Source organism: Lepisma saccharinum (assembly GCF_977018435.1).
Source record: "Lepisma saccharinum chromosome 15 unlocalized genomic scaffold, izLepSacc3.1 SUPER_15_unloc_1, whole genome shotgun sequence".
Classification (NCBI taxonomy): domain Eukaryota; kingdom Metazoa; phylum Arthropoda; class Insecta; order Zygentoma; family Lepismatidae; genus Lepisma; species Lepisma saccharinum.
Genome location: NW_028142892.1, coordinates 917,405 through 930,980, shown reverse-complemented (window position 1 = coordinate 930,980; position 13,576 = coordinate 917,405). Strand labels below are relative to the sequence as shown.

General features: G+C 40.9%; 1 protein-coding gene across 1 annotated transcript in view; it reads right to left on the bottom strand.

The window, feature by feature from the left end:
- Positions 1-13,576, bottom strand: part of lovit (loss of visual transmission) — a 374,492-nt gene that overhangs the window by 135,948 nt on the left and 224,968 nt on the right. Inside the window, exons 2-4 of the mRNA XM_083115802.1 lie at positions 12,307-12,419; positions 7,643-7,836; positions 1,132-1,394 (exon numbers count right to left, since the gene is read on the bottom strand). Of these exons, the coding sequence (XP_082971928.1) occupies positions 1,132-1,394; positions 7,643-7,836; positions 12,307-12,315 (466 nt within the window). The 5' untranslated portion in view covers positions 12,316-12,419. The remainder of the gene's footprint in view (positions 1-1,131; positions 1,395-7,642; positions 7,837-12,306; positions 12,420-13,576) is intronic.

The window sequence follows — 13,576 nt, the reverse complement described above, 5'->3', positions numbered from 1 at the left end:
GCGACCGTACTTGTTCATTTCAGCTCACTGGTCTAAGATCTCCACGCTATAACAGGTGACGGAGGAACAGTGTGGGAGGGAGACCAGCAGTTGGTAGGTAAGCCAAGGCCCTCAAGGGCTGTCGCGCTATGGTTTATATATATATATATATATATATATATATATATATATAAATTTTTTTAATTTTATTTATTTATTATTATTATTTTTGCGATAATTTAAAATTGCCATATCTCCGTTCCTAAGTGAGCTAGGAGGATGGTTGGTAGCTCGTTATGTGATATGTGAGCGTTGCGGGACTTTTGGACCACCCGGTATATATGTAGTGTGTATTCCTGCTCTGTCTGCTCCTTCCGCCCACCAATCTGCAGTGATTTCGCACCCGCACCCTGTAGTCACATACCTTAAAGATATAGATGTTCAAAATGGCCAACATTGGCAACAATACAATATGGGCAATCTGAACAGATAGACAAACAGCAGATACGGTTTCTGCGGGAAGGGAAGCGTTGTCGTCATGTCCCACGTCACTCAAGTGTCTCTGGCTTTGTGGCGTACACAACATTCATCACGGTTCCCCACAGGTAGGAACTTAACTGTGTTAAATCAGGAGATCTGGATGGATATTCGACTCTTCTTACGTTTCTCGAAAGAAAAATTTCTCATCTCTGCCATTTTGTGTACACGAATGACTACCGCTTGGCAGGCTGTGACGGGACTAAAAACAAAAGAAGGTCTATATGCTCTCACACATACTCAACATAGACATTGAAGCTACAAATGCAAACTGTCCAGTCAAGTCATCTTCAATAGTTTGTCTCTTATTAAAGTTCAAAGAGTTTATCTTGGGACACACTGTATATTTATAATATAATTATTTTAAACATATTTTTTTTTGCGAGACACTTGGTTCGGATTCCCCTTCCCCGGAAATATATTACTAGATACGCCTGGCTGTAGCAACTTAGTTTAATGTTTTATGATACAGCTTCAGCATGCACACTATATTCCAATGCGCAAGATTCTTGGAGAACACTTGCCATTGGAATTCATCAATATGATTCTTCACCTGTCACGTGCTTTCGTTTACCTTAACTTTGTTCTTGCCGTGGACGTAATATAGTTAGTTACCTGTGAGGACGCCGAGCGACAGAAGCAGGATGAAGGGCCGTCGACGTCCCATCCTCAGGCGGCACTTGTCGCTGACGGAGCCCAGGATGGGCGTGAGGAAGAAGCCCACGAGGGGGCTGAGTGCCCACACCATGGTCATGTGCTTGTGCTGGACGCCGATCTTCAGGAGGGTGGGAGACACGAACGCCGTCTCCGCCGCGTACGCGAACTCTATCCCCATGACAGCGGAAGAGATCCTCACAAGCTCGCATCTGGACTTCGACCTGGAAAGGAGGGAACACTCGTTAGTAGGTCTCGGAAGTTGATGAAAGTAATGCTAAACCTGATAATAGTCCGTTTCAGTTCTTTTTTTGTAGCTAATCAGTGGTGATTTATTCATTCCATTTTTTTTTTTTTTGGACTTTTAACCACTGTTATTTAAAAGAGATTTACCAACGTTTCGGAGGATACATCTGCCTCCGTCTTCAGGGTAGCGTGTCCAAATGGTTGCCTTGGAGGATTATTCTAGGTGGCCTAGGCTCCACCGCGTCCGTCGGTCACAAAGACCTCTAGTATATACAAAGTTGCCAGGTAGGATTATCAGTGGCCAGGCTCCACTTCTTACAATGACCACGTCAAGATTACGATCAAGGCTTCGTGCGGCACCGTTAGGTTTCCACCTTGATCCCCGGGGACTGGACCGCCCCGGATTGCATATGTCGGATTGTGACCGACGGACGCGGTGGAGCCTAGGCCACCTAGAATAATCCTCCAAGGCAACCATTTAGACACGCTACCCTGAAGACGGAGGCAGATGTAGCCTCCGAAACGTTGGTAAATCTCTTTTAAATAACAGTGGTTAAAAGTCCCAAATAAACTAGAAAGTCCGTTTCAGGGTTCTTAAAGGTTCAGCAATTTTAAATAGATTCAATTCCGATCCAAGATAGAAAATGAGCAAAGGTAAATGGGTTCTGGACCGTAAAGAACCTTGTTATCTGTAAATTATTTCAATTCGGTCCAGGAACAACCTTTTTTCCGGATGAATTTAAATACGGCCCAGGAATCGTTTTTCAATTAAACAATACGCCACTTGGACCGAATTTAAATTGTGCGACAAAAATGGTTCCGGTCCTGTTACGTAACCCATTAGAATTTATTGCTTCCTGGACCTTCGACAACCTTGGTCCGTTTCCCTTTATTTAGAACCAGAAAAAACATTGTTTAATATTTTGCATTTTCAGCCTTTTTTACTTTGTCATTTTTCAGTATTTTGCTGATTTTTTTCCTTCATTTTCCAGGTTTATTTTTCTCCTCCCGTGTCGTTTCGTTAATTTTAAATGCATTTGATAGCATAGCTTACATATTTAAATTTCCTGACATGCATGGTCGTCGCCAGAAATTTTCCTTTTGGGGGTCGAATCGAAGACGTCAAGGACACCCCCTCTCAAAAATATTGTGATACAGACCAGTGGCATATGCAGAAGTTTGTCAAAGAGGGGTTCATTTTTAAAATTATTGCATTATCGGTATTTTAAATTGTTATTATTACTAGTAGTAGTAGTAGCAGTTTTAGTTTAGTTTAGCATCCAATAAGTTTAATATCCCTAGATATGAATAATATAGTACTTGTTACAACCCAAATTACATAATAGTTACTTCTAACATTAGTAGCAGTAGCAGCAGAAAACGCAGAAGTATAAGAAGCTTCAAAACGTGTGAAAGTTACAAATTAACAGTGTTTCAGTGTTGCAAATTATGAAAGTTTCGTACCAAATTCGATATCTCAAGGCCATTTTTAAACAATGACGCAAAATGAGGTGAAATAAAGTGTTTCGTTTATAAATTGCCATAAATTGAAAAAGTAGATGGAAATTTCCAGGGGGGTCGACCGACCGGTTCGAATCCCCCCCTGCCGACGCCCATGCTGGTCCTTTTAGCAAATTCGCAATTCATCGAAAAAAGTGTTAAGGGAAAAGCACACTAATATTTTAAACTGAAATCCTTGGCAGGGATTAAATAATTGTGGTAAATTTATTTTCTCTCCAGCAATCATAAAATAATTTGCGTGAAGATGACATCGTTTACTTCGTTGTGGGTTTACTAAGCGGCGGCTCAAGGGGTAGAGCCGCCATGCCATGGCACTACCCTCAGAAGAAACGCATACCTCGCCAAATATTGTTAAATGAATACATTGATAGGTTACAGACAAGGAGATTCGAATCTTGCAATCGGTCAAACTAACGTGACGACCGCTCCAACATCCTCACTGCATCGCCAGCTGTTTCGTTCGTACCCTCGCGAGGCAACAGTCCGTGCCGCCTAAGAGCTGGCCTAACCAAGTTGACACACGTGCAGAGGGTTGAAGAAGTCTCCGCGAAGAACATTTGCACCATGAGCAGAGAACAAAGTGGCAGGGGGCGGGGTTACCACATAAGAAACCGTTCCCGTCTTCGCCTGGCCTTGCGAGGGAACTTTCGCAGTGTTGACACGACACAGTTGCCACCTTCAGAAAAAAGTCGCTAAATACGACTGGTTTGTAAGACCCCGTTGGAGAAGTAATTTCTGCCTACTTTTGGAAAAACGAACCTAATATTTTTCCAAAGTTAAATGAACATTTTTGATAATAGATAGATGCACCAAGAGGGCCGTCCAGACTTTTTTAAAAATATGAAAGTAAAAAATCCTATGATGATGCGAGTTTCCTTTGGCATTTCGACAATTTCTTTTCATAACGAAGATATTTTTGACATCCAGTTAGAATACGTGTTCATGGAGGAGGAAAAGGTGATAGGATTTGTTTTTCCTTTTCTCTTGTAATTGTTATATTTTTAGGCAAGTGTCCTGTAGTGTATAAAGATAGGTTAGTGAGTGAAGATGAATCGGATTAGTAAGTTACTACTTAAACACACGTTGTTTTCCACGTTACCAAACGAGGATAAACATCTTGGCCAGTGGCGCAACCTCAAGGAGGGGGAGGGGGGCATTGCGGAGGTTTTTTTTCTATTTACTTGTTCACGTTGGCACTACCCATCATAGTTGCCGCCGACCGCCACTGGGTTTACTACATGTTGTGGGTCTACGAATCGAAGTTGTCGTGCGCGAAGACACTTCCTTCCCGTGGATAGCGCCTATTAGCGTTTTTCGCTCGAGCGGCAAATAGTTCGCACGGATGACGCTAGATGGCATACGGAATTGAGACCTTCTTTGCCCAACGTTTGGCAAAATGAGCGGTAGTTCACATATAACCGTAATTTGTCTGTATTTCTAGGTCATAAAAATGGATCGTGAAATGAAAGATGCAGTAAAATTGAAACTATAGTGAACAAAGTCATCATCTCCATGTTAAAAATGTAATTTAGCCTATCTTACCAATACATAGCGATAGCATGAAAATGAATATTTGATTATGGGCTGAAACTACAAGGGTGGATTTTTACACATATATTTCTAGGGTTATTGAAATAATATTTCATATATTTAATTTCAAAAATTTAAAAGTGGCGCAATAAGAACGCACGTTTTTTGGAATAAGTGTAACGTCGTTGATTTTCAAGATACAAACGTTTTATTAACAACAAAACCATCGGTAAGAAATGCAGTTTGGATAGGCATAAAGTGATAATTTAAGTATGGAAGACGATGTCTGAAAGATGACATGAAAATGTTGGCAAGGGCAATGCGGAACTTTGAGGAGAGGCTACGGATGTGTGTGTACAGCAAAAATGACGTCATTTTTCCGACATCGTCTTCCTTACTTTATCATCAGTGTATACCTATCCAATGATCGTTTGAATGTTCGAGCGTAATTCGCTCGAGCGAAGAAACTGTCCATTCCGTAAGCCATCTAGCGTCCATGTGAACTATTAGACGATCGAGTAAAAAAGCGTCGATGCAACACTAGTTTTGGTGTTAATAAAACGTTTGTATCTTGAAAATCAACGACTTTACACTTATTGCGCCACCTTGATATTCTCATGATTCTATCATAACATTTCATACGTCACATTGAAATAATATTGGATTCTCTACACTCGAGCGTGGAAGAGTCGAACGAGTATGATCGTGGTCCCATGTAGTACTCTAGCACCTACACTTGACTTAGTGGCGTATGCTGGGTTTAAAACCTGGGCTATCTCTTATCATAATGTTCAAATGGGAGGCTCTTATGTGACATTGCGATTAAAATACATACATTACAATTTACTAATAATTATAAAAATATCACTGTTTCATTAATATAAAAACAATAAGGAAACAATAAGGAAAACATTTCAAATATTTCATGGTTATTTATAAAATATAGAGGCCCATATTGTGAAATATTTTTGTAGGCCTACGTGCGAGAATAAAACATACGCGTATAATAAACTTCTTACCTTGAATATTTAATTTGGACAGGAACTCCATTCTTCTCTTGGCAACCTCTGTGGTAAAATGGTTATTAGCACAGCGCACTATGACGCCAGGGGTCCCGGGCTCAAGTCCAGGCATGGACATGGGTATTCTTTGTGAATGACCCTTCATGAATTTCATCGTATCGTCACTCATTCTCATCGTCGCGATTAGCTAAAGTGGCAGAAGAGCAACGCAAAATATCAAATCAAATCCATTCTTCTCTTCTTTGCGATGCCAGAGGCCTGGATATCTTCACGATTTGAAGTTTATCCTCATGCAAAAGCAGAGTAAATTGTTTCGTCAATAGTTCGTTAATTATGTCATTCATTTTCGTTCACTACACGACGCAGCCACTAGCTCAACACTTAAGAAAATCCACACAGAAAGATACCTAATTTTCTTAAAATTCCTTCAACGCGATTTCCACTCGCAAAATGCCCTTTGTCATCTCCGGGCCAGGCAGTCTGCCCCAGCCAGTCATAAACAAAGCAGCAGAGGGGTTGAAAGAAAACATCGTATAGCGTGGTTGGTTGAAGGTCAGTGGCCTGTGAGTTCTGCATGTGTTCGATGGGACAGTGTTGTTTTGGCCTAGAGAACAAATTCCCTATCACATGCCAGCCACTCTTTTCCCGTTCCTGTAATAGTAGTTTAGTTTCAAAATTTCCCTTGCCTGGGAAAATCCCATGCTGGTTAGCGCATTGGCATCGCTGAAAGGTTTTACCGCCGTTGTAAAACGAAGAGTTCCCTGTCTAATGGCCGTGTGCACGAACGAAGATCAAATTTTAAACTCGGATCGGGAAAGGATCACTGGAAAATTCCATTGCACCAAGACGGTTCAACTCTTGATCGCGATCTAGGAACATCAAAACGAGTTTATCTTCTGATTGGCCATTCGCGACCGTTTTGGTGTGTGAACCGTGGTTCACGATACTGACGCTTCGACTGCAGGCAGTTGTTTTTGAATATAAAAAGAGCGGAAAATGATATCGAGGGCGTGCAAACGCTAGAGATGTTGGATGTACAATGCCGATAATTCGAGAAATGTGTAAAGTAAACTAAAAACTGCCAAAATAATAATAATAATTTGTGGTTCTCTGGCACAAAGTCGAAATGTTTCTAAATACTGTATTTCTATCCCAGAACACAAAACATATGCATGTGCAAGGTAAATTACAACAGAGGAAATACGATTGTATAAATTTACGAAAATACATGTTACTGGCTATTTACACGACACGACAATATAAATATATAAGAATTAAGAAATGAAAAATTCAAATACTTACCACAATACAGTAATAATAATAATAATAAAATATCTTTATTGAGCGGGCGAGCGTACCATACCATATGAGCGTACGCTGTTCTCTCGCGAATGCATTTCGTAAGGCATTGAAGTCCCGTAGAAGAAGGTTCCATGCTTTCTCCTTATCCTTTTGTCTTGCGCCGTCAGTTTCTTTTTTAAGATTATTATTTCTTTACACCCTACTACATCTTTGTACTCGTCGACAAGGTTGATCAGTACATTTCTCAAATTCAGATAAGTTTGCGGCCCGAATTACTTTCTTCTCCTACACGTTGATACTTTAACACATCACACTACTCTGTGGGGTTCTTGATTGTCATTTGTTTTAGCCAACCAATCAGGTATAGCCTTACAAATTAATCTCGGATCATTTGAACGGAATCTCGTGAACGTCGTTTTTCGTTGGTGCAATGAAAATCTTTAAACCAAGTTCATTTAGAGTGGATTAAAATTGATCTCGTTCATCTGAACTTCGAAATAATCGGCGTTGGTGCACGCGGCCATAAGAAGCCACTACAAATACGTCACCGACCGCCTCCAGGCGCTGGTCGGGGAAGAATTTAACCGCTGAAGTCTAATGGTAGTTTTAAAGGAAAGGAGTCCATCCCCATGTATAGAGCGAGCACAAGAAAAACAAACCTTGGACGAAAAATCCTCTCCTCGCGGAAGTACGGCGGACAGGAGTCGCGGGTTTTATACTATAATTTTTGCAGCGGTCGTTGTTTGAGAGTGAAGCATCAGTCACATTTGATAGTCGATTATTTTCTGTATTTAATCTGGGCTTCGGCGATAGCCTAGAATATAAGCGCCTGACTTGACTGGATTCCTTACCTGTATATGTGAGAGTAATCCTCTTCGTCCGTAAGGCGCTGGTGTTCGGAGGTGGCGAGGGAGTAGTCGGGAACTTTGGTCTCCTCCTTCTGCTCCTTGTACTTCCAGCTGTCCCACTTCCAGCTGATGACGTCACGGATGCTGTGGAGCCTTCCCACCAGACCCTGGTAGTCGTGGAGCTTCTGGATCGCGCTCTTGAAAAGGGAAGAAGCAGTGAGTCGCCATCAATACGTAGCTCATTGCCTACTAAAACGCTCTTCTTATATTCCTTTTCCGGAATGTCTGGAGGAAGAGAACGCGAATGCGTCCTGGGCGCACGTTACGGGTGTGTGCCTCGTCCAATGAACGCGCAGAGGGGAGGGGGCGACTCGACTGGTCATTCGCGGTCCAGTAGTTCTGTAAAACATGACAGCTCGCAAGCCTACTAGTCTCCCCACCTAGTCTGGCCCCGCCCAAAAGCTTTCTCCTCTGCGCGTCAATACTCCACACATTCCGGAAAAGGAATATACATACAATCAGACTGGGATAGATCTGGAAAGGAAACACATGAAACTGCAAATTAAGAAACATGGGCGTAACTTTGAGCCTACCTTTCGGCGGGGGGGGGGGGTGAATCAACTATTGGGGTCAGAACCAAACTTGGGACCTAACTTTTGGGGGTCAGAATCAAATTTGTGACCTAACTTTTGGAGGTCAGAATCAAACTTGGGTCCTAACTTTTGGGGGTCAGAATCAAACTTGGGTCCTAACTTTTGGGGGTCAAAATCAAACTTGGGACAACTTTGGGCAGAGTCAAACTTTGGACAACTTTGGGGTGCAGAACTGACAAGTATTCCATCCTATAGAAATAGCATCCAGACTATTTTTCTAAATAACTTTTACATTTTACATCATAACTAATAGTCTTCAATACTTTGCTCCTTAGATCCAAGGAGATTAGCTGAAAAATTTGGGGGACAAGCACTCCTCCTTGGCGACACCAAGGTACGGCTATGTAGTGAAGCATAGACAGGCTGGAAATCATGATGGAATGTGAAAGAGAGCATTATAGTTCCACACAAGGGGACCGTGGGATTGGGGACAAGTAGAGTACTTCAGGAAAGTGTGTGTATGGGAGCAAGAAAGGGGTTTGGAATGGTTAAGGCTGGGGGTGGAGACATATTACACGAGAAATAGATGATGGAACATAGAAATGCGTAGGGGAGTGTCGTACAGTATCGGTCAATTGCTAGTTCAGACATTTGACGCTACGTAATGGCTCGATGGGCCTGTCCCGGGTGCGGATCGTCTTGCAGTGATGTGCGTCCTTCGCGGAATCTCTTCTGCTACTCGTGCACACTTGTCAGGGACATGCAGTGTTCGCCATACACTGCAGACATGCGACGACGAATTTCGCGTGTTCCAGCACCCTCAGCCACCAAGAAACGAATCACACCTCTCTGATCTTCTTTGCTTGCCTCCATTTCCAATGCTGGACGAACACACTTTTCACTACGCTCACCTCCTGAGCAATGACGGAGCAACTGTGTGGACCTATGCGTTTTCACTATGCATTTCTCCTACCCTACAGATGGCAGTATCGATACGTAACAACAGTGTTGCCAACTTTTGCGAGGAATGTGTTTTATGGTGGGTGTTCGGTTTTCATTTGACTGCCCTCATATATATTTTTAAATTTCATGCAAATAGTGTACTGATATCAATAGTTATTCTATTTTGTTATTAAATTTTACACACCTCGTTTAATAAAGTTAGGGGAAAATTTGAGTCACAGTTTTTTATGTTGTGTGACATTTTACGTAAAACTCACAATTTAGAAATTTTGAAAAATGTGAAACTACCGTGCGTCCATTTCGATCTGCAGCCGAGAGATCGGTAGAAGCGTGGGGTGCGGCACTGACGGAGATGCCGACATTTGCGGCCTGAAATGCCCGCTTATTTTTATGGACATATGCAGACATTTATATAAATATTGCAAAACGAGCACTAACCTGTGTTATAAGAGTATGGTTTTAATTTTAGTAGCTTAGTGACTGTATGTGCCGATGATTTTGACACGCCCACCTCTTGTGAAACACGGCGTAGAGGTTTGTTTGGAGAACGTTCTAACGCTGCACCAATATCATCGAGTTTTGCTTCGGTTAGAATCCGTCGTTTTTGCTTAGGTGTTTTAAAATTTAACGATACAGTTTCTCGTAATTTAAGGACAAGATATCTAACCGTATCTCTGTGTGGAGTTGAAACGCATGGGAATTTCTGTACAAATTACCTACACACGTCTCTACACGAGTTTGTTTTCACGTAGGTACATGTCATACATAAAAAAATCTTTGTTCTAACGTGAATCTTGCGGCTGGCATTCCAATCGTCTCACTGACACGTCACACATACACACTACAATAACACAAACAAGTAACTGCAAGTAACCAAGAATAACACTCTTGCGCACAGTACGAAATTAACACGCTCTTGGTTTACATTGCTCGCCACTATATTTACAACTCTGTCTTCATCTAGTCGCGAAGGAACAAAAAACTCGAGCTCGGATATTTCGGATTGAGAGGAAGCTCACGAAAACCATTCACTTTTATCGGTTTCGTCTGCAGTGTAATCCTGATACAGTGTTGCACATTCGAAACCTCCAAACGATTCCCATCGCCACAAAACTCTTTCAAGGATATAAACTTAAGCAGGACGTTACTGATCAAAACCATGATTAAAATGCTTTTTTATCTGTGGCTCTTAACATCGTTTCTATAGCGTATTTATTTGTGTATATAAGAGCAGAACTTGGATGAATTACAGAAGAACTTTTGCGTGTTATAACACAGGTTAGTGATCGTTTTGCAATATTTATATAAATGTCTGCATATGTCTATAAAAATAAGCCGGCATTACAGGCCGCAAATGTCGACTTCTCCGTCAGCGCCGCCCGCCACGCTTCTCCCGATCTCTCGGCTGCAGATCGAAATGGACGCACGGTATTATCTCCTTGGTTAAATGGTAGCATATAATGCTTCCTGTATTTTTTCATACGTTTTTCGATATAATGTATATTTTACTTCTACTTTGTTCGAATACTAACTGAACTTTATTTCTGTTATTGACAATTAAAATAATTAGTTTTATGCTTCTACTATATCTCTAAGAGTCATGATTGTTTATTGTTACTTCATGCAGAGCACATCAAGCGTCAGATACACAACCACGTCCAATTTTTACAATTAATTCACAACGTCTCATTCTATAAATTATTATATAAATTTTTGTATTACTTATACAGGGTGTATTATAAGTAATAGCACAAACTGACACGGTTCAAAGTACACGATAATAGCAGCAAAAAAGTCTCTGTAAACATGGATCCGCAAACTAGCCGTTTTCGAGATAATTGCGAATGTGTGGTTACAAGCCGCCACTGACTTCATTGTTTGTAAATGTCGTCCTGGTTGGTAAAAGGCTAATAATACAGTAAGAAACGTCATTGAAGATCTCATTGCTTCTATTGAACATTCTACTTACTTTAACAAACGTTATTATGTTACATGACCTGTTAAAGGAGGTGTTGAAAGTGTCGTCCTTGCATCTGGATGCAATACTGTACGAGATTCCGCATTGAGTTTCGAATTCTTTCGAACACCCCCGGTTCATTTCGGAATTGGTCACAAGCATGTACAATTCTGTGTAGTGGCTGTATTCATCCTGTTTGATTGCAACGCCACCTCTCGGAAATGTTCTGTTTTGTAAACAAAGAGCAAACCTCGGAACGCGCAAGGAGTAAAGCACTCGGTGTTTACAAAGTGCAATCAATGACTGCTTCTAACCACACATTCGCACACATTATTACATTTTACCAACTAGGACAACGTTTACAAACAATGAAGTCAGTGGCGGCTTGTAATTACACATTCACGATTATCTCGAAAACGGCTCGTTTGCGGACCCATGTTTACCGAGACTTTTTTGTTTCTATTATCGTGTACTTTCAACTGTGTCAGTTTGTGCTATTACTTATGATACACCCTGTATAAGTGAATTAATCAGTTCATTATATCAATTATTATAATTATTATTCCTGGTTTGATACCCGGTGTGGGTGATATAAAGTGGGGGAATTTTTGAGGCCTTGTCCCCACAAAGCTGCTCTGAGGCTCACCCAGCCTCAAATCAATGGATACCTGGTGCACTGGCGTACACACGATTTGGGGGGGGAGGAGCTGGAATTGTAAAGGTGAATAGTACGTAGATGCTTCCTAGGAAGCATACACAATATTTCGTATTTTTAGAATTTACCTCTCAAAATTACAATAAGGGCATTTTAAGGGTGTTTTGCATGTTCCACTCTGTCCCCCCCCCCGCGAGTTCTTAACTGCTTTTATTTGAAAATGTTGATTTTCTAAAAAAATCGGAAAAGTTGTAGCCTCTTCAGCCCCACCCCTCTGCGCACGCCAGGGGGTTAAGGAGGATGGAGCGTGATGCTGATCACATCAACTCCAAAATCGCCGATATCGAGAATGTGTCTTCATGACACGATGCTATGAGTATATGCACGGGGAACTTTACCTTATATTATTATTATTAATATTGTTATTATTATTATTATTATAACACGACAAATTATCGGGTGGGCTCGAGCTTTAGGTACTAGAAAACAATATACTTACAGCAGACATGGCTCCTGCGTTTGACGGCTTTAAACAACGACAAAGTTCACAACTTCGTGTCTTGTACAGAAGGGAAGACAACGAACGCCTGATGCCACCTCAGGAAGAAATCCCTGTAAAGATTAAGAATGCATACCTTAAATATATTTCACTACTGTAGAATGGTAAGCAATAAAACATATCTGTCACGCAGATGGACTTAAGTATGTCGTTGTGACGTAATTCTAGGTTTTACGATTACTGCTTCTTTACAATAAACAGGTCTGATACGAAAGTAGTTCCCGCGAGCGGAAGGGTACAGTTCATGGGGCAGTGAGCTTGTAATCACAACTCTTATTTTGCCGCGCGTGTCCGTGTGTAGGGAAAGTTGTGTTAACAGGTTCAAATCCATCCCATTGACTTTTTACATTGTTTACTATACTAGGGCTAGGAAGTTGATGGGAACTCATTTTTTCTGGACCTTGAAGATAATGCTATACTTGATAGTAGTCTGTATACCTTCAATTAGAACCAGAAACTTTGTTTTCATTTTCCTTTTTTGCATTTTTTGTCTTTGAATGCATTTTCTAACTTACATATTTAAATTTCCTGACGTGGTATTCTTAGCAACTGCACCATGATTTGAAAAACTCAATATGCTGACCAAGGCAGAAATTTATTTTATTAATAACTTGAACTGAACGTAACGTTTCAACCTTCTAGCAAGGTCTTCATCAGACTCTGTATCAAGTACAAAAGACCTTGCTAGAAGGTTGAAACGTTAAGTTTAGTTTATGTTTTTAATAAAATAAATTTCTGCCTTGGTCAGCATATTTAGTTTTTCATAATCATGGAAACAAGGCTTAATGGTGTTATAATAGGATGATATATATACACAAACATTACTCCCCTCCAGACTATTAGAAAGTTGTTCTGGAACATTCTAGCAGGTGGCTTTCCCTTGACAACTGTAACTTCACCTAAAAGGCTAAACATTTTCTTCCATATAGAATGTGGTTGGACTCTTTATCTCACACTCTTTTTCCTTCATTCTTCTTCCTTCTCCTCTCCTCTTTCTCTCTTGTCCTTTCCACTCTTTCTAACACCTTCTTCCATTATTTGTTTAACTTCAGTTCCCCATTCCAGTTCATTGTGTCTTCTTCACCTTTCTTCTCTATTTCCTTGGCCTCCTTCCATTTTCTCACTAGTATTCTCTTCTCCCTTCCTATCTGCTTAGCCTCATCCCACTCTCTGTCATGTCCTGTCTCTCTCGTGTGTTTAAATATCGAAT